A 21,518-nucleotide genomic window follows, 5' to 3' on the forward strand; every position below is an offset into this window, starting at 1 on the left:
GCAATTTAGTCACAGTGATATATGGCATGGAAGCCGGTGGAATTGCATGAAATGAAGTTTATGAAAGTAAAAATTTAGTATCACACTAGTTCTGATAATATTGGTTGCAACCCAGCAAAGAAATGCTGCAGCCCTCCCCTCCCAAGATTTTCCTCTCATCAGTTGCAGAATAACGTAAACCAAAAAGCCTTTATGGCTTTTACAGCTTGCTGTGGAACCTTTCTGTGCATGTAGTTTGGATTTGAAAAGATTGGCTGTTCTTTGGTATAATTTAGCAAGTACAATCAGAGATACCGTCTTACCTTTAACATTTTTAAAGGCAGTGAGGCATAGGCTGTAAGCATCTACCCAAACGATGACAAAACATGACTAATTATTGTGTCACCAAAAAATGTATCCCAGGGAAATGAATTAGCAGCTTTTTCTAGGCAGTAAATGATTACGTATCAAAAAGTACTAAATAGAAGCAGTCAGCAATAATGAGATCTTTAAAAGATACATCTGAAAAGGACTCACTAATAGCAAACCATATTTTCTTGCTATGTATGTGAGTTCTCAGACTACCCCACCCCTCTTTTTAAACAAACCACATTTCATAATGTCTGAACTTAGAGCTTGGGTTTGTTTAAACTCTTGTGAAAGCAGTAACAACATAAGATCCTGATTTCTTATTTGCATTTTGTATTTGTCTTTCTCTTTTACAGAGAAGAATGTAAATCTGTACCAAGCTTTAACACTAATTATTTCAAAGCAAGTATTTTTGTTTATTGAAATGCAGAACTTCCAAAACATGTGATTAACGGCTTATTCTGGATTTTTAAAAATGGCTCAATACCAACAATGGGGTTTTTAAAAAACTAAATTTCAGCCAACCCATTCAACTCACCCTTTCTCAGGGTAGTGATTTTTGGGGGACAGGGGAATGGAATTTGCGAGAGTGTTTTACAGAAATATGGATTTTTCCTGTGTCTCCTATTTTAGCTGTAGTCTCAACATTGTGGAAGTCACTTTGCCAATGGTTCTAGGAACCATAATTGCTGCTGCAACTTGTGTGGTTTTTGTGAATGTATGATAGGAGGATGGCTCGAAATGTGAATTTCTAGTACTGTACTTATGAACAAAGGGACACGGGTGGCACTGTGGGTTAAACCACAGAGCCTAGGACTTGCTGATCAGAAGGTCAGTGGTTCGAATCCCCGCGACGGGGTGAGCTCCCGTTGCTCGGTCCCTGCTTTTGCCAACCTAGCAGTTCGAAAGCACATCAAAGTGAAAGTAGATAAATAGGTACCACTCCGGCAGGAAGGTAAACGGCATTTCCATGCGCTGCTCTGGTTCACCAGAAGCGGTTTAGTCATGCTGGCCACATGACCCGGAAGCTGTACACTGGCTCCCTCGGCCAATAAAGCGAGATGAGCGCCGCAACCCCAGAGTCGGTCACAACTGGATCTAATGGTCAGGGGTCCCTTTACCTTTACCTTACTTATGAACATAATGATAATCCAAACAATGGCTCAGCAAAAACAAACTTAAGTTTCTTGATTTACTGGTTGTAGTTTGGGGGAGACATCCCAAGGTTTAGGGTTCTGATGCAGTGAAATGCCAAACCATGGCTTAGCCCTGGGTAGTACAACAGGACCAGAGGAGGAGTGAATTCCCTCTACATTTGTTAATCATGGTTTATATATGTGAATTGGACCATTATTAGAGATGCTATACATGAAGGCTACATGGCTGCCTCTTTCTTCACAGACAGTAAAAAAAATCCATTGATTTCCCATTAATGAAATACCAGTAAGTATGGCAGGTGGTTATGTGTGTGAGGAGAGAGCGCTATATACTGCAGATATCTTAGGAAGCTACCTTTTTGCATCAGATTATTTATTCAGTTAAACTGGTGTTGCCTACTCCGATTTGTAGCAGCTTTCCAGTATCTTGAGCAGAGAGGTCTGAAATCTGCTACCTTCTCCTTTTTTTATTAAGCCATTGATTGAACCTGAACATTTCTCTGTGCAAAACATGTGCACTGGGATCCATTGAGAACCGAGCCAACTCTTATCTGTATATCCCCACCTAGGGTTCTATTTCGTGGTATGACTTTGGGAATATAAGAATCTGGTGCCAAACCAGACCATCAGTCCACCTAGCACAATACTATCTACACTGGCTGGCAGCAACTCTTCAGGGTTCCTAACAGGAGTCATTTGCAGCCTTACCTATAGAAGCCAGATATTGCATGCAGAGCATGTGGCCCTTCCTCAATTTGATAATGTGCTGAGATTTATAGGCACGCATGTATATGTTTATATATGAGAGTCTGTGAGAGCATATATAGCACAATAGCACCTTGATATTCACTTGATGGCTACAGTAGAATAGGAATGTTTCTAATCTATTACATTAGTTGACTTAGACACACAGCAGGAAATACTCCCTTCCTTTGGGCGTGGTGTTAATGGAGATAATACTGCCAATTTTAAATCTTTTTAAAATCTAATTGTCATTTCCCGTGGTATTATTTTGTATGGGATTCTCATGTAATACGAGAAATGTTTTTCATTTCATTTCATGAGTTTACAACATAGAGTTAAGTAAACAATGCACACTGGAAATAATGATAGATTAATTCAGCTGGGGAACACTCACACAGCTGTATACATCATGTTTGCTGGAGGGCTTTGCATGGCTTCTTTTAGAGTATGCTTCTGCTAGTTATTGGGGGGCGAGAAGCAATAAAGGGCACTGAGCGCCCACTGAGCACCAAAAACACTATTCTGGAATTTCTCTGACTCCTGCTTCATCTCCACACATTCCTTGAGGACTAGAAACTCTATTATATATATCTGCCGACTTGTTCAATAGAAGCAGAGATTCTTACGAATCTTACGTATTCTATCATATAGAATATTTTATTATCATTCTTACATTTTTATGTGAGCTGCTTTAGGGCCCTTTTTAGAGCTGAAAAGAGGCCTGTAGAATAACTGTGATAATTGTGATTTACACACAGCCTCCCCATTTCTAAATCTCAGATCTCCTTTTTTTACACATTTTGAAGCTATTAAAGCAAGATGGGGACCTTCTGGCCTTCCGGTGTTGTTGCACAATAACTCCCATAACCATAGCTGTCAGCTTACAGATTTGAAAATAAGGGACCAGCAACCTTGAAAATAAGGGACCAGCAGCCAAAATAAGGGACCTGCAGCCTCACCTGTTCCAGGCACTCCAGTCTTCCTGTCCTCCTGCAGTCTGGTCAAACTCACGCTGGTAGCTTCGAGAACACTGTCCAACCAACTTTGTAACCAGAGGTTCAACTGAATAGAATCTGAATCACATGCACCACAAGGCCTATGCAGCCTCAACTTAAGATGGCTCCCCGGCCTGGCTTTGCACTACAAAGTTTGCAGCAGCACGTGGAACAAAATGGCGTCCAGCATTCAAAAAACTCCTCAGCTTGCATTAACTAGCCACACACAAGGCATGCAAGCTCCACACACACACCCCAGTCGTTCTTAGACTTCTTATTGGGTGAGCAACACAGCCAAGCAACACAGTTGGAGCCTCCCTCCTTCCTGGCCGGCAGGGAAGGAGGGAGAGGAGTTGCTTCCTTTGAAATTTAAGGGACATCATTTAAGGGACATTTAAGGGACATCCATCAATAAGGGACAGCAGCGGGACATGGCGCTGGAATAAGGGACTGTCCCTTCAAATAAGGGACACTTGACAGCTATGCCCATAACCCCAGATCATTGGCCATCCTGGCTGCGGCTGATGGGAGTCGGTGTCCAACAGCAGCTGAAGGGCCACAGGCCCCCCATCCTTGCTTTTGAGTTGGGGAACTGGGGGGTCACAAATTGTCTGAAGTGTAACCCCACTTGTCCCTCCCCCCCCCCCCCAGGATGACGAGGAACCATTAGTTCCAGGATGATGAGGAACTCTTTGGGTTCAGTCAGTCAACCAGCTACAAATCCACCTAACAGTTACCTTCTTCAGTCCACATTTTACCCGCTGTTTTTACCACAAGACTATGGTGGTGGACTATGGCAAAAGCCTTACTGAAATCAAGATACACTATTTCTCCAGCATCCCCTGATCTTTTGTTGTGGTTCCCTGATCAGAAATCAGAAATGCATGGAATTAAGATGTTAATAAAAGCAAGCCTAGTTGGGAGAAATTGAGATTCGTTTTCTCATGCAAGAGCCCCCAATATTGACCCATATTTTATTTTTCAGGCAGATTTCAAGTTTCTCATCTGGATTGGATTATTAAGCTGCTTTGTGGTCTGCGGATCTGCCCAACAAGGTAAATGGAAATATGTACAGGTTTAGAAAGCATAGACTGTTTTTCTATTTTACAGTGCAGGTGACCTATTAATTCCAGAGCTATCCAGTGTAAGCTTGCTATGCTTGTTTTAAATTGATTCAAGGACAAATGCTGCCGGTTTCACTTTCATACAACATTAATCCATATTGGTTTAACCTCTTTGCTCATGTCTCTGAAACTGTTGGCAAAGAGGGCATATGAACAGGAGGTAGGAGGAGGAATGTTTGCCCTGGAGAAGAGATTGAGCTGTATCTTCAGAACCACACTCTTGTTTCTCTAGTGTAGCCACATCTGAAGGATGCTGAACTGCATCTACAGCTTGAAATTGTACTCTTGTCCCACGTCAGGTCATTTGAAATGTTATGCACGTCTTATTCTTCCAAGTAAGAAAAACCAAACAGCCTTTCCATACATGCAGTGTAACAGATGCAGGTGCAGTTTCTCTTGCAGAACATCTCTACATTCCGCCGTTTCATCCTTTATGTTTGGAATTCACCTGGATCTATTTTACTGTTTGTACATACAATGGAAAATCTAGATTAGCGTCACCTTTTCATCATATGTGTGCAGTGCAATGAATGCATGTGCAATTTGTCATGCATGACTGTTGTGGTTTTCATGGTTTTTCTTATGTGGAGGATTGTTCCATGGCATTTGAAGCAGTCCTAATTAGGATTGAAGCAGTCCTAATTAATGAATTATGATTGGCACAGAAGAAATGTGCATTGGTGCTCCAACTTCCCCTCTAGGCTCTGAGCATTTGTGGAATTGATTGTTAAGCAACACTTGCAATCATATGTTAATTATAGATATAATGATTAGTTTGAACCTCAGTTTATGGCTAGTAAGACATTTACTTATACAGTACATTAAGTTAGGTATGTGTTATTATTTCTTTACAAAAAAGCCTTTGCATTTTCTTATAGGTGGGAGCAATTGTATAAAAGCTAATGCTAAATCATGTGCTGATTGTATACAAGCTGGACCAAATTGTGGATGGTGCAAAAGTGCAGTACGTATTTTTTTTAAATATATTTCCTTTGCAATATTTTGTTTCCTATTTCATTTTATCTGTAGCTATTCTTATACATTCAGTAACTTTTTATGATACACTCCTTTGCATTGATAAATAAGCTGCAAATGAAAGCCACAGGTTTCTTTGGTCAGTATTAGACTCTACAAAGTGGAGAACAGATGTGATCAATAAGTCTGCTGCGCTAAAATTTTGGTGGTGGAGATGTGGAGGCTGTCACGTATGTTTAAGATTGGCTTTATGAATAACAATTCCTAGCTTGGGGGTTAAGTTTTTATTGTTATTGTTGTTGTTGTCACTGTTATTCTGGAACTGGTAGGAAACAGTGCTGGCAGCAGCATAAAGACCAGCAAAGATTTTTTGTCAGAAATAATCTTCCTTGTTTTAATGAGCCCCTGGTGCCTTTGGAAGATGCTTTTGTGCACATGGAGAGGTTTTTGAGAGCCAGTATGGTCTAATAGTTAGTGCTGGAATAAGAATGCAGAGACTCTGGTTCTAATCTCTACTCAGACCATAAAGCTCTGTGGGCGACCTTGGTTATGTTACACACTCTCAGCCTAATTACCTCTCAGGGCTGTTGTGATGATTAAATGGGTAGCAGGACACCTGTACTGCTTTGAATTTCCTGTAAGGTGCAAGGTGAAAGACTGCTTTCTCCAGGAGAGTGGTAGGGCCATTTACTCACCTGTACTGGGCTGGGAGGTGCTCAAAATTTATCTTTGCTCCAGCCCACCAGTAGGTCAACAAATGACCCTGTGTTTCCCCTGCTTGAAAGAATCATCTGTTAACCTTGGCTGGAATACACAATAGGAAATAGCAAGAGCAAGACCTTCTCTTAGTGCATTTGAGTTTCCCTCAAATGGGTGAAACACCTTTGCCTTATTTCCCAACTCCTCTGCATGTGCCAGAGGATTTGGAGATGGAATGGATCTGTTTGTTTCACACGGCAGAATAACAAGACCCTGGTGCAATTTGAGGGTAAACAGATTCCTCACTTGGTGCTTTGTCCACAAATTCAATTTGCAGGGAAGGGATTCCACCTCCCCGTGACCAGCAGGAAAGAAACAGGCAGATTTGCAAGGAAAGATTCCTTGCCATTTCTCTCTTTTAATACTCCATTGGGAAAAGAAATAAGTGTGTCCCTTATGCATCAGTTGAAATATATTGACTTATTTACAAGTTATCTATCAAATAGCATTCTGTGACCGTTCTACTTTCCAACTGTAATGATCAGATTGGCACTACTGGCTGTATCCATATATAGCTTAGTTCACACTGCTATTTTTCCATGCCCCCTTCCCTACACAGGGACAGGGGTGTTTGTCATGTGGACATAAGTAGTTGACTTGTATGCATGAAATAGTCCGAGGTCTCTTGAATGCCAGGTGAAGGGGGTAGAGAGGCAAATTCTCTGAAATGATTGCCCTGATTAGCTAGAAGCAGTTGCTATCTGCAGTTGGAACCAGGCGAATGGGTAAATTCTTCACTCTGTTACTAAAATCTTTTTTTATTTTAAGAATGCAGTCTCCTTAGGCTTTGTCCTGTTCCCTTTGCCAGTGGCAAGGACTCTGCCCCCTCCCAAGTTCTCCCTCATAGTTATTTAAAATCATTCCACTCCGGAGTCTCTCTGTCTGGATTTAATTATATTCTCCTGGTGATATTAGAAGGGCAGTAACTTTAGCTGCAGACAAAGCAGGTGGACAGGGAAACAGAATTTTCTGTGTGTTTTAAATCTAGTTTGACTTCTGGAATGTCCTGAGTCCTAAGTTCTGATACAATCCTTAGGCCTAGTTTCACAGAGGTGGTTAAACCTCTGTATGGAATGTACTATTTCAGACTGCAGATCAGGACTTGCATGCTTGAATACTTCTCTGAAACGAAAGCAGCAAAAATAACAAAAATCCATGCACAGAGATAACTGAAAATGCCTATCTTTTACAGGCCTTTTAATTCATGAGATACCAAGAAGACATAATGTACATAACTTTTTTTTTTAATTGTGATTAATAGTTTTGTTTTTGATTGCCATACCCTATCCTAAAGTCTACAGACAAAGAGTGGGATATAATTTTTTTTAATGATATAAGCAAAATGTTGAAGAGAAGACTAGACTAGAGCCCAGCTTCTGACAGCTACAGTTTCCACTAACAGTGAATAGCTTCCTGTGTTTCTAACCTCCAAAATAAAATATCTGTATTCTGCTTTGCAACTTTGCCCTGGCCTTTGACACCCGAGGTGTATATTTTCAGGACCCACTCTACTGCTGTGAGCATAAATTGTTTTAAACTGTTGAATAGTAAATTCCTGCAGCCTGCCTTGGAACCTTACAGTGAAGAAGTCAAATAAATTACAGTAGTATGGTATGTTGTAAGTTGAAGCCAGAAAAGGCAAAGCTTAACTTGACTCCTTTTTGTTTTTCCACTGCTTGTTAATTCTAATAGTTCCTTTCTAGTGCCACTGCTAGTTTGCACAATTTGTACTTGATTTGCTGTTTTGTTCACTGGTGTTTTCCTACTAAACTTCAGGGGATAAATACAATGTATGAACTGGGCTGTCTAACAGATACAGCAAAGAGCAGTTCCTATCCTCCTGGTCATCCTTTTACAGAAACTGCTTCCAGACACATCTGTGTGTGTGAAAGTGATAAAACACAAATTGCTTTTATGCTGTATCATATAATAATGGTTCTTCATTGGATTTTACATGCAAAGTGTCAGGTATTGGCTGTTTGGTCGTGTGGTCATGTAAACAAGCAGACAGCAATGACTCACTGTTCCATTCTGGGTCTCGGATGGGCTGCTTTGAGTGTACTTCCTCAGGAACCTGTCTGGCATCTTCCTCTGGGGCTCCTATATACTGTATTTAAAATAGGGGGAACGAGCCATAGCTGAGTGGCAGAGTCCTACGCTTTGCATGGAGAGGGTCCCAGCCCCAGCCCCTGGGATCTCTAGTTTAAAAAGGTCAAGCAGTAGCTGATGTGAAACACCACTTCCTTAAACCCCGGAGAAATGCTGTCAGCCCAAGCAGAGAACTCTGGGCTAGATGAACAATGATTCTGACTGGGGGAGGGGGGCATTCAGCTTCTTATACTAGTGACCAAAATTGTGGAAACCTTTTGGAGAAAGTGTATTTTCGAGGGTTGGTTGTAATACCTTAAAATTATATATCAATGGAAAGATAATTTAATGGAGAATGTAATGCACAAAGATCGTTCAATTATCTGTATTCTGTCAAAAGTTATAGCCAAATAACCAGAAAAAGGAATTTTTAGAGAGTCAGGTGTCATCTTGTTTTGGCAATGATGGCTAATAACACCACTTTTTTTTTGGAGTAATACCATAAAATTATATATAAATGAAAAGACAATTTTGGCCACTAGTGTATATTCTTATCAAGATGCTACACATGTGTATTGTGTACTTATTTCCAAGAGGAAAGAATCTAACTTTGGCATCCTCCACACTTGAAGGTACACATACATACATACATACATACATACATACATAATTTTGTTTGTATGCTGCCTTTATCCTTCTAACCATGCTCAAGGCAGCTTACAGCATGGAAAAATACATAACAACATTATAACAAAAACAATGAATAAATTGATTTTAAAAGAACACAACCAAACAGAACAGTTTCCACATATATCACAACAATATCTAAAATAAAGATACAATAAATCAACAGCAACAACTCCTTGCTCCCCCCGTCCAAAACCACCCCAACCCAAGATTCTGTTCAGCTTTTGTAGCTCTCAGGCCAGGTGAAAAAAGGCTTTCAAGGCAGGGGACAGGTCCTCCAGGACTGAGAGCTATGATGGGGTAGCTCTACATCAAACGAATACATTACTCCCTCACTCCCTTCAGAAGTGATCTCGCCAAAATTATGTATAAAACCTTCCTTGTTTTGGTCTCTTCCTCACGGTTGCAGGCACACTAACAATGACAATGTGTAGGCCCCCCATCAGATTTGCTGTTGGATCTTTCTTTTCATGCCTGGACTAAACACTTATTTTTGTCCCACAACCGGGCTGTTTTTCTGGCTGTGTTGTCTCTCGAGTTCAGTTCCTGCCATGTCTCCTCTGCCTCTCTGGCACTTGGCTCCTAGCAAGAGCCCAGCTGGTTTTGGCTTTACTGCTCCATCACAACCCCTCTGCTGGAAGCAAGAACCCTTTCTTTCAAATGCCAGGACTTCTTCCTCTCTGAGTCTGCCTCACATCTCTTTCATTCTCCTCCTCTCCTTGTAGCTTGTGGTTGCAACCGTGACCCACGCCCACACCGGTGTCATGACTCCTTTTCTGAGTTGTGCCTTTACAGTCTACCCTGCCCATCCTGCAGCTGTCTCCTGTTTTTGCTAGCTCTGCTAGGCCCTTGCATCTCGACCCTTCCCCCAGGGTCTTCCTTGCAGGGACAGGTGATAGCTTTGAAACCTACCAAGCCCGCTTACAGCATCTTTCTTGAAAACTACTGTCAAGCTAGTTTACTCTGAACTGCTCATCACTAGAACATTGCTGAATTCCATTCCATTTTTATGCTGCTTTCAGTCATCTTCCAAGGAGCTATTAAAAATAGTAAGACAGCTAAGATAACATTTGGAACAATATTACAGTTTAGTACAAGATTAACAATTAGACTTTGCTGTACCCTGCTGTATGTATCTTTGCATTTCTGAAAACATACATTTACTGAAGGTGATCCCCTCCTGCAACTAATATAGCAATACAAAGTGAAAATCAGATTTGGTTTTTTAAATGTCAATGGTGTTTTGAATTGTATGCAGAATGAACCATGGTGGTAGTATAGTTGGAGATGAACCTACTGTGAGCAATTTAGAACCTGATTTTGTTTATGTTTGCTAGACCTTCTTTCAAGAAAGAGAATCTACTTCAACACGATGTGATGATTTGGAAGTTTTAAAAACTAAGGGCTGCCCTCCAGATGAAATAGAAAATCCCAGAGGCTCACAAGCTATGCCAAAAAACAAGGAAGTAACCAATCGTGTCAAAGGGGCTGCTGAGAATCTTAAACCAGAAGACATTACTCAGATTCAACCACAGCAAGTACAATTAAAGCTGCGAATAGGTAAGGGTGTCAGATTAACAGTGATGTCTTATTCCTTATGTTCTCACCATTATTCGAGAAATAGACTAGAACTGTCAAAACATTTAGATAGATGATAGATAGATAAATAGATAGATGATAGATAGATAGATGACAGATAGATAGATCCAGCTTCAACAGGTGGGAACGTTGTACCTTGATCAAGCCATTGTACCTTGATTTTCTAGTAGTTTCCCCACCTTAAGTATATTGCCTTGAGCAGCATTGGTCAGAACGGCAACTCAAATTCCTTTGGACAGACACTTTTGCACATGAACATTCAACTTACCCTATTCAGGAAACGCATCTGAAGCTCTTAAATGACCAGTCTTCATGAAACATGGTGTGGGATAATTTCCAGAATATTGGGGCTTTCAAAACAATTTTGGTATATGCATAAATGGTTTAAGATTGATTTGGGGTCAGAAATGCTTTTCTTCACCCTGAAAGTGCTTTGGAACTGCCCAGAGGAAGCACAGAATGTGCCCCAGGCATTGATAACTGCGATACATATTTTGGAGTGCCTGGCAAGCAGGAACTGGAAATGTACAAAAAATGTGTTTACAATTGGAAACAGCAACTGGATTATCCTATTGGAAGTATCCTCCTAAGTAGATTTGGGCCCCATCTGCACTGTACGTTGAATTCATGATCATACCACTTGAAGCAGTCATGGCTTCTCCCAAAGAATCCTTGTTAGAAGATCCCAATGTTCCCCTCAGAGCTATACTTGTGTGGCAAGGCCCTGAACCCTCCCCCTATGTTGGAATAAAGGGCCATCTTCTGGGGGCCACGTGTGCCAGTGGTGTGCAGGGCCTAAGGCAAATGTGGGTGGAGCAACAGGTGTGACTTCGTATAGTGGACTATTTTCCACCTATGCCAAAGAGGTTTTTAAATAAGCTGACACCTCACACACAGATCTCTGCCCTCCATTCAGGCAAGGAAGAGGCGGCCTCACAGCTCAAGGATATATTCTAGCAAGACAGAGGCACTAAGCATAGGGTGGAAGTGTCAGTGCACTTACATGTTTAGCGTACTTACTGTCTAGTGTCATTATGGAATTTTTGCTTTAAAACTTTTATTTCTTTTTCTGGGATTAGGGGAACCACAGACATTTTCATTAAAATTTAAGAGAGCTGAAGATTATCCCATTGATCTTTATTACCTTATGGATCTCTCCTACACTATGAAAGATGACTTGGAGAATGTGAAAAGCCTTGGAACTTCTCTCATGAGTAAAATGAAGAATATAACTTCAGATTTTCGAATTGGTAATAATTTTGTTTAAGATCATTATAAATTAGGGCTTGCTTTTCTTTACAAAGTTCCGTTTATCATGTCAAAATGTATAGAGAAATATACATGTGTAATATGCATGTGCTCAGAAATATAAACATGATTTAGTAAGTTTGTACTAGGAGAAGAAAATGCATACTTTTATAACATAGATTCTGTATTAGATTGCTGCTGGATAAAAACAGATTTGGATAGAGCAAACCTGAGAGCCTATATGCAAGCTAGTGGAAGCAAGGATTATAATAGGTTGCATTAAATCTAAGGCATACTCACAGTAGACTATTTGGGATCAGTAGACTTAAGTTAATCAAGTTTATTGTCAATGCTTTTGTTCTGAAGATAACTTAAGTCATGTACAAACTTAACACATAGTATTCAAAGCCAATGAGTAGTTTGAATGGATCTACTTTTAAGTAGGACTTGGTTGAATACAACCCAAAGTTGATTGGTTTCTATGTAAACATTGGAATTCCTACTGGGTTTCATATACAGCCTCTTGAGAAAGTAAAATGTCTACATTGTCCCAGTTCATAGCACTCCTTCCAGGCAATATATCCTGCTTCTTTGGGATGAACACATGCTCAAAAGAAACCCACATGACAGCCAGATAGCCTCTCCGGGTTTCCAAACATGTCTGCTGTGTAGAAGACATTCAGTATAACCCTTGCTAAGGCTGAGTTCTGACCCTTCAGAACCACTTCCTCCTGGACTCTTCATTACCTGGTAGACCAAGCTTTCCATTGTTTCCTGATGAAAAAGAATGTCTTTTGCTAGAGTGCAACTTGCCCTGCAACTTGGTGGCTTCTCTATAGGGCTTTCTATTGCTCTCAGAACTAGTAGAGTTCTATTGTATGTCCTCTCTCCTCTCTCTCTCTCTCTCTCTCTCTCTCTCTCTCTCTCAGGTTTTGGCTCTTTAGTTGAACAAACTGCAATACCTTATATTAGTACTACGCCAGCCAAACTCAAGAACCCATGCACCGTTGACCTTAACTGTACAAGCCCTTTTAGCTACAGGAATGTACTCAACTTTACCAGTGATGGAAATCTGTTCAATAAGCTTGTAGGTGATCAACAGATTTCTGGCAATCTGGATTCTCCTGAAGGTGGATTTGATGCAATAATGCAGGTTGCTGTTTGTGGTGTAAGTGTATTTTCATTTCTTTTGCATATTACTATAAATGCAATTGACTTGTAGACCCTTGGCTGTTATTCAGATTTAATGGATCAAAAGTGTTAATTTAACTTCCTGGACACAAATATTGAAAAGGTACAATGATAAGCAGTTAAAAGCCAGTGGGGATCCTTAACAGGCATTCAACCACATGTGTACTCATAAGGGTTTGTTTGTTGCAGCTCTTGCACAGGAAACAAAAGGCGTAGTCACTGTGTACTCTCTCTCTCTCTCTCTCTTCAACAACAACAAAAGGTTTCAGTTACCAGTCTATGATTTGCAGACCCTCTCTTCTACTGCTTCTGGTCTTGCTCCTATAAAGTCTAGCTGCTGATTTTCAGTTCTAGTAGTTGTTAGCCAGCAGTGTATTTTGAGGGAACCCAGCTCATATCCCCCACCCCCACCCCCACCCCACCTCGCCCCATACACACTTAGCTAGTAAAGATATAGAGTAAAACCCTGGACCAGAACTCTGATCTGGATGCCCAAGTGACTGGTGCCAGCAATTTTCAGGAGGAATTAGGAAGGCGATTTCAAGTGTACAAGTGGAATCCTCCCCCTCTCTTGCTTTGGAGCTTTCTGAGTCAACCTCCAGTTGCAAAGTTTGCATGGTAATTTCTCCATGCCTCTTGACCATAAGCTGGAGCAACTGTATCCTAGTGGCAACACATCCCAGCTGTCACTTCCGGGTGTGTTCAGGTGGCTTCTTCCCACATTATGTTTTTATGTCATGCACATGTTCCTGAAGCTACTATCAAAACTGTACAGTAGTGATGGGCGGAGAGCTTATATTTGCTAAAAAATACATGGAGATACTGATCACTCATTTTTCAGTTTTCTCTGCTACCATATTCTTTCACAATGATCTATGCTTTTATATATATATATAGATATATAATTTCTTTTCAAGTCAAAACTTGGATGGAGAAATGTCACTCGGTTGTTGGTATTTTCTACGGATGCTGGATTTCATTTTGCTGGAGATGGGAAACTTGGAGGAATTGTCTTGCCAAATGACGGGCGATGTCATTTAGATAACAATATGTACACAATGAGCCATTATTATGTAAGTATGCTTAAAAGAATGTTTAATTTTGTGTTTACATGTATGTTATTGTGTATGTGTGCCTCTCTCTCTCTCTCTCTCTCTCTCTCTCTCTCACGCAAATATACACACGTGTAGAAATGGGAGACAATCCCAGTATACCTCCCCCCAAATGTAGAAGAATGCTTTGAGAAGAACACCCATTAAAAGTTTAGCTTATAATTTAAACTTTTAAAATAGCAAGGTCTGTAAGCTTTCATGGACCAGTGCTAGCAGAGCTTGTATGTAAAAACATGTAGAGATTTTTAATTTTGTTATAGTAGCCCTCACATTTTTCTTCATGGAGGAAGAATGCCAGGTTTGGCTTGCCTATTTTAAAACAAAGTTATCCTACTTTGCTAAAACTCCTTTTCTGAATCCAGAGAGAAACCCAAGAACTGGAGAACATTTATTTAACTGGCAAAATACAAGAAAAAGCCTAAGTAATGCTTTGATAAGAATGAAGAATCTGAGAATTAGAGGCTTCTGTTAATGAGAGTTGATGGATTGCTTTTTTAAAAAATGTTTTTGACTCTTTTGTTTGCTCTTGCTTATGTTTGTATAGAAAATGGTATATAAGAATGTTACTGTGTGTGAAATTCAAGTATATATAAAATGTAAACTTCATTCTTCAGGATTATCCCTCCATTGCACACCTTGTTCAGAAGCTAAATGACAATAATATTCAGATAATATTTGCTGTTACACAAGAATTTCAACCAGTTTACAAGGTAAGAGCAAGTGACAAAAGCTTCTATAGAGTCCCTTCCCTCACCAGCTGAGATTGCCCAGCCTGAAAATGCCTCCACCCACACGACCAGTGGTGCTCTCTAGGCAATAATGGTATTTACCCCCACCCACCCTAGGTGGGAATGTAGAGAGTTGATGGGTTGTAGTTGTCCCACCCCTGTTCTATGTATGTGTTAGAAACTTGAGAAATTGAATTCTGTATACCTATGGTTTTCTATATGGGACGCGTGTAGTGCTGTGGTCTAAATCACTGAGCCTAGGGCTTGCCGATCAGAAGGTTGGCGGTTCGAATCCCCACAATGGGGTTAGCTCCTGTTTCTTGGTCCCAGCTCCTGCCAACCTAGCAGTTCGAAAGCACGTCAGAGTGCAAGTAGATGATAATAATAATAATTTATTATTTATACCCCGCCCATCTGGCTGGTTTCCCCAGCCACTCTGGGCAGCTTCCAACCAAATATTAAAAACAATACAGCATCAGACATTAAAAACTTCCCTAAACAGGGCTACCTTCAGCTGTCTTTTAAAATAAATAGGTACTGCTCCAGCGGGAAGGTAAACAGCATTTCCATGCGCTGCTCTGGTTTCACCAGAAGCGGCTTAGTCATGCTGGCCACATAACCTGGAAAAACTGTTTACGGACAAATCTCGTCTCCCTCGGCCAGTAAAACAAGATGAGCGCTGCAACCCCAGAGTCATTCACGAGTGGACTTAACTGTCAGGGGTCCTTTACCTTTTTTATGGTTTTCTATAAATGGCATTTTGTGTATAGAATTAATCCGTGCTGCTTATGATTTTAACTGAATGGTTTTCTCACTCTTCTCATGTAAAGGAGCTCAAGAATTTGATTCCAAAATCTGCCGTGGGAACACGCTCTTCAAACTCCAGTAACGTGATTCAACTGATAATTGATGCCTACAATGTGAGTTCACCAGTTTTCATTATTGCCACATACACCCAAAGACAACGTGTTTTGCATAAAATAAAGGATGTATTTTGTTGAAGACCCCAGTGGGGATCCGGACCTGGCCACATATACATATACATATACATATACATATACATATACATATACACACAAGTCAAGTTTGACAGGTGGACAGGGCCTCCCCCTTGTCAATCACCTGATGTTGCAATGGCAATCTTCGCTTGCATGGTTTGAAATCAAATGTATAAGCAAAAAATGTGTGCAGTATTTCTCTGTTGCCATCAGTCAGCTGATTGTCAGCACTGAAGAAACCCTTCGTGCAATGCTTCTCCAGCACTGATGATCAGCTTCAAAGCACCTTTTACCCAGCCCTGCCTTGCTCCACACTTGTCACATGCAATGTCAGGTGTAGGGCAGGTAGCCATGGCTTGGACTCTTGTGCCAAATGGGGAGGCCTGGCTTGAGGTTCCCCATCCCTTATTTAAGCAGATGAGGTTCTGGGATGTATATGTAGTATAAAAAGAGTTGGTAGCTTCCCATTCTAGCCACCCAGAGACCTTGCTCACAGGGCAAGACAGGTTTGAGCAGATTACACTGGTCCTGGCTTCACTGCACTGGCTGTCAGTTTCCAGACCCAGGTCAAAGTGCTGATTTTAACCTATAAAGCCTTGAACAGTCTGCAGTCCTTTTCAATATGTTTGTGTGTGGTTTATCGGGGGAGGAGTTGGGAGAACAAAATAGCAGTTCTGATCTTATCAGCAATACAATTTTATCAATCTCTTTTATCCGTTTTGTAAGCTACAATGACGCTGGCTGCACAAAACCCACGAGAAAACGGTAACACTAGTTCAAAACTTGCTGTGCCAAGATACAGAGAAAACTAATACAGTGGTACCTTGCTTCTCAAACTTAATCCGTTCTGGAAGTCGGTTCCAAAATCAAGACGCGCTTTCCCATAGAAAGTAATGCAAAATGGATTCATCCATTCCAGACGTTAAAAAACAACCCCTAAAACAGCAATTTAACATGAATTTTACTATCTAACAAGAACATTGAAGTTTAAAATGAAAGCAATAAACAATGTCACACAATCAATCAGTAGCTGAACTGGGTTCCACACAGTAACAAAAACAAAACAAAAAAGAGCCGCAGAAACAAAAATGTAAAATAAATAGCAAAAACAGACAGAACTCAGCATAACTCTCAAAACGTAAGTGTGGCACTCAAAATGGAGCACATTCAGCTTCCAGAAAAAGTTCACAAACAGGAACACTTACTTCCGGGTTTGCAGTGCTTGGGTTCCAAGTTGTTTGAGTACCAAGGTGTTTGAGAACCAAGGTACCACTGTAGTCCCTTCAGAAATGCACGTTGTAAAAGGACTAGTTAGAATCTGTTGAACATGTATCTCTTGCAAGAGAGTATTTTCCAAGTGTTTTTAAGGAACTGTTTGGACATCTGGGAGACCACAGAGTAGAAAAACCTGTGGCTTTCCAGATGAAGTTGGGCTGCATGTTCCATTATCCTTCACTAAACTACTTGACTTTTGTGTTAGTCATTGTCTTCAGAAGTCATTCTGGAAAACAACAAACTACCAAAAGAAGTCACAATTGAATATAAATCTTTCTGCAAGAATGGAGTGAATGGTACAGGAGATGAAGGAAGAAAGTGCTCCAACATTTCAATTGGAGATGAGGTAACTTTCTGCATTCTGGAATCAGTGTGGTATTGCTTCACCACCCCCCCCCTCTAATCAGTGTCAAACAATTTACCTATGTACTCTTTATTTTGCTTACAGGTTAGCTTTGAGATTAAAGTAACAGCCAACCAGTGTCCAGAAAAAGGGCAGGGTGAAACCATTAAAATCAAGCCACTAGGTTTCACTGAAGAGGTAGAAATTAATCTGGAGTTCATCTGTGAATGTGAATGTCACAAGGACGGAATTCCAGACAGCCCTATTTGCTCCTATGGAAGTGGAACATTTGAGTGTGGTACCTGCAGGTAGATAAATATTAATGTTTTTTCTCTCCCTCAGATAAATCTGCTAGGAAATAAAATATCCCTTGACTGTAAATGGCCCCCCAAAATATCCCAGACTAGACACAAATTTAGTTGGAAGACCTTTCCCTGATTCTTCTTGGGTGGAATCAGCACTGAAGGGAATGTGCTGTCCACCAGCTCAGGAGAACCTCCATGTATTCCTCACATGCTTCAGGGTTGAGTCTCGACACTGAAAATAGATGCTTTGGAGAACTCACAAGAGTCCCTATTCTCTGCCACTCCCCTTTTCCTCCTATTTTAAATGGCCCTTCACTCATTTTTTTCATTCTTCATTCTCTCCACCACCTGCCTCTCTTTCTCCAAACCTCAGCTTTTCCCCAATTCCTACCACGTATCTCATTTTCCTTCTCATTTTCCCCATCTCCTGCTATTTCTGCACTGCGTCTTCATCCCCTTGCTTGGCAGGTCAATGTAATCATTATTTCATTTTTCTCTCATTACCCCCCGCTACTTCATTGTTTGCTTAGCTTGGACCATTTCCCATCCTTGTTTCTTTCTTAACCTCTTTCCTTCCTGTGCCACATAATCCTTACACAAAGACAAGTTGTGTGTCCTTTCTCCTCATATAGGAAAAAACGAATGAATAAAGGGAAGGGAACCCAAGTCAGCTCCTTAAGCAAGCATGAAATTTGTATTTTAATGCTGGGCTTTCAGGTACCTTCAGTCATATCATACTGGCCCCTCCTGCCTTCCTTTCCTCCATGAACACCAGCTGCTTATTCCTACCAGGATCTTTAAATTCCCATGTATTTCCAAAAGTAATTTGGACCACACTGTTTTTTTGTTTCGTTTTTGAAAGCGCTATGTACTTTATGGGTGTTGTTTTTATCTGTTTGAGTCCTGTGGGGAATAAAGTGGGCAATAAACAAACATATAACTGTAATGGTTCTAGGGGTTGCTTGTGTGTAAATCAACGCCACCCTTGGCTGGTTGCCTGAATGAACCCTTTCTGTCTGGACAGCCACACACCCGTGACTGTCTCAGTCGCTGGCAGAATCCGTTAGTGGGCGTTTCTTGAACTTCTTCCAGCAAAGAAGCTCTTTGACGCTTAGTCTCCGCCTAGCTTCCCTGCGTGGAAGCCTTCTGCGCAGGGAGGGTGTGGGCATCGGAGGACCCATGCTCTCCCCACTGGTTCCCGGCGAAGAGTCTTGGAGCCACCTCGCCGATTCCCCCATCTTCCCCCCCTTCTCCACTGGTGTTACGCTGATTTCCTTTCCCAGAAGATGTGCTGCTTCTCTCCCTCCCAGGATGCTCTCCAGAATCCCTCTGGAGCCCTCCCTCTCCCTCTGGCTCCGATGGCAGTTCCCTAACAATAACTATTATTAGATAAGTGGTGAATACTAATACTATTGCAGGCTGATTGGACCTGTTCTTAAGTGCAATTGTAGTAGACCATTCTTCAAGACCTTTCTAGCATAGAAAAATGAATGTCTGGTGTGTCGAGCAGGCATGTGCCTCATTTCACCTTTGGAATAAATTAGCATTTATATTATTTTTACGGCAATTAGGAGCAGCTGCTATATTAATGAACTTAGTAGAAGAGTCATTCAGCAGCTTCCCCAAACTGCTGCTCTTGAGTTTCGGAATGTCTGCCTCTAAGATGAATCATGCTCTCATGAAAGAGACTGTTTCCTGTAGCTATGCACCAGAATCTCATCCCACCCCCTTCTCAATATGTATATAAGGGAAAAGAAAGTTTTGCATTGATTTTAGTTAACAGTTTAGTAATGAGAACCATTTTCTCTTTTAGGTGTAAACCAGGACGTATTGGAAAGCTCTGTGAATGCAGCATGGATGAAGTAAACAGTGAAGATATGTCAGGCACCTGTAGACCAGCAAACAGTTCAGAAATATGTAGTAACAATGGAGAATGTATTTGTGGACAGTGTGTGTGCAGGAAGAGAGAGAATGCAAATGAGATCTACTCTGGCCGGTTTTGCGAATGTGATAACTTCAACTGTGATCGATCTGATGGCTTGATTTGTGGAGGTAATGAACTGACCCTTTTAAAACTGTGAGGATTCAGAAGTTCCTCTGGAGGAAGGGGAATGCTTGGGTGCAGTCCTGTACTTATTTCTAAGCGTGAGAGCCTAACATTTGGGAGGAGATCTTCTTGGATTGTGATACTCTGCTGTGCAATACAGAACACAGTAATACTATTAGTAAAAGGAGAGGGGCTTTTTCTGAAGAGAATCATACACTGTAGCCTTTATTGTATGCATTCACAAGACTTTAATTTATAAATTTACAAGAGACATCAAGTAAAAGGCAGGGGTTATGTGGCCTAGAGTTCAACCACCAGATCTGGTCCTATCTTACCCAGGCCAAGTTGTTCAGCTGCAGCTCCTCTATCTACAGTGTGTACTTCCTTTGGCCCTTTTTTGTTGGTTTCTGTTATTTCCTACTCCTTTTTCTGGATCATTCCTTTTTGCCTTAAAAAACAAACAAACCTTTTATTCTCCACTTTTGTTTTTCCTCTTATTTTCTGACTCAAGGGACCAACTGGGAAATGAGTAATCACCGAGCCTGCAACTAAGTATTGTCAAAGACCCTAAAGAAAAGACCCTATACAGCTGCTCTGGCTGCCACAGGGACTTCCAGTGCCCACAGTGTCTCTAGTTCTTGTGATCTGGAAGCAGTACATGCTGGCCATTGCTGTGGTGGGAGCCATTCAGTGGGAGTGCAACTTGAGAGATTACAGAGAGAGCCAAAACTGTCCACTTTGGACAGTACAGGTTAGGAAGATAATATGGGGAGGAACCTGCCAAACACCATTAATCCCTTACCTTTGTGCCAACTTTTGACACCATTTTGAAAGGAGAATATTCTGATTAGGAGCTCCAAGTGACAGTGCAATCTAAAATCAGCACTCTCAGCAAACTGCCAGTGGACATAGCAGAGTGAGTGGTTAGATAATAGCATGCAAGATGAACCTCAAAATTGTTCAGCAACAATGATTTTCTGATCTTGCTTTCTAAAGGCACATTGTTCCCAGGTTTGCTGGCCTCTGAGGCAGACCAAGGTCTTTTGCTCTACTACAGTCAGATGGTCAAGTCATGTATGGCCACAACATGCAAGACCCAACTTTTACCAAACCTCATTCTATGAAAGCACACTCATAGCAGTTCTCCACCAATTTCATAGAAATTTGTAGGGCTACAAAATATCCTGCAGACAGGACACCATTGTCTCTATAGAGTTGGCCTTTGGAGATTAGTGGTACAGCATGTCCTCTCCTTGGAATTGTGGAAGAGACTTGCAGTACTGGATCTTGTGGTTGAAACAGAAGTCACATGATCTATTCCTTTACCTGGGTGGTGGGAAATACAATCAACTTTGAATGCTTCTGTCAAATTAAATCAGATTATGGCAGTTGTTGATGTTCAATTTCATGTGCTTTATAGAAACTAAATACCTATCTTTTTATTGCAGGACATGGTGAATGTAAATGTGGTGAGTGTGAATGCGCAGAAAATTATACAGGTTCTGCTTGTGATTGTTACATGGACACCGCCCCGTGTGTAGCTGGAAATGGGCAAATCTGTAATGGCAGAGGAATCTGCAAGTGTGGAGTCTGTAACTGCACAGATCCCAAATTTACGGGGCCAACATGTGAATTGTGCCCGACCTGCCCTGGATTTTTTGCAGAGAACAAGTAAGGCTTTTGGAATTTTAAATAATAAAATAACTTCCTGCTGGGATATTTGCAAATTGCTCCAGGGGAATTTTTGTGTTCCCCTTTGTACAAGGAACTGTTTCTTGTGGCCCATGTTTTTGCT

At 41.1% G+C, this 21,518-nt stretch overlaps 1 protein-coding gene across 2 annotated transcripts in view; it reads left to right on the forward strand.

The window, feature by feature from the left end:
- LOC310689307 (integrin beta-1-like) overlaps positions 1 to 21,518 on the forward strand; it is a 48,159-nt gene that overhangs the window by 1,294 nt on the left and 25,347 nt on the right. For both annotated transcript variants that reach the window (XM_083466862.1, XM_083466863.1), the window contains exons 2-13: positions 4,230 to 4,299; positions 5,247 to 5,332; positions 10,215 to 10,437; positions 11,556 to 11,726; positions 12,654 to 12,892; positions 13,833 to 13,988; positions 14,642 to 14,737; positions 15,586 to 15,675; positions 17,234 to 17,374; positions 17,477 to 17,679; positions 19,490 to 19,728; positions 21,172 to 21,394. In XM_083466862.1, coding sequence (XP_083322988.1) covers positions 4,230 to 4,299; positions 5,247 to 5,332; positions 10,215 to 10,437; positions 11,556 to 11,726; positions 12,654 to 12,892; positions 13,833 to 13,988; positions 14,642 to 14,737; positions 15,586 to 15,675; positions 17,234 to 17,374; positions 17,477 to 17,679; positions 19,490 to 19,728; positions 21,172 to 21,394 — 1,937 coding nt within the window. The remainder of the gene's footprint in view (positions 1 to 4,229; positions 4,300 to 5,246; positions 5,333 to 10,214; positions 10,438 to 11,555; positions 11,727 to 12,653; positions 12,893 to 13,832; positions 13,989 to 14,641; positions 14,738 to 15,585; positions 15,676 to 17,233; positions 17,375 to 17,476; positions 17,680 to 19,489; positions 19,729 to 21,171; positions 21,395 to 21,518) is intronic.

The sequence above is a fragment of the Podarcis liolepis genome (assembly GCF_965112155.1).
Source record: "Podarcis liolepis genome assembly, chromosome: 12".
Classification (NCBI taxonomy): domain Eukaryota; kingdom Metazoa; phylum Chordata; class Lepidosauria; order Squamata; family Lacertidae; genus Podarcis; species Podarcis liolepis.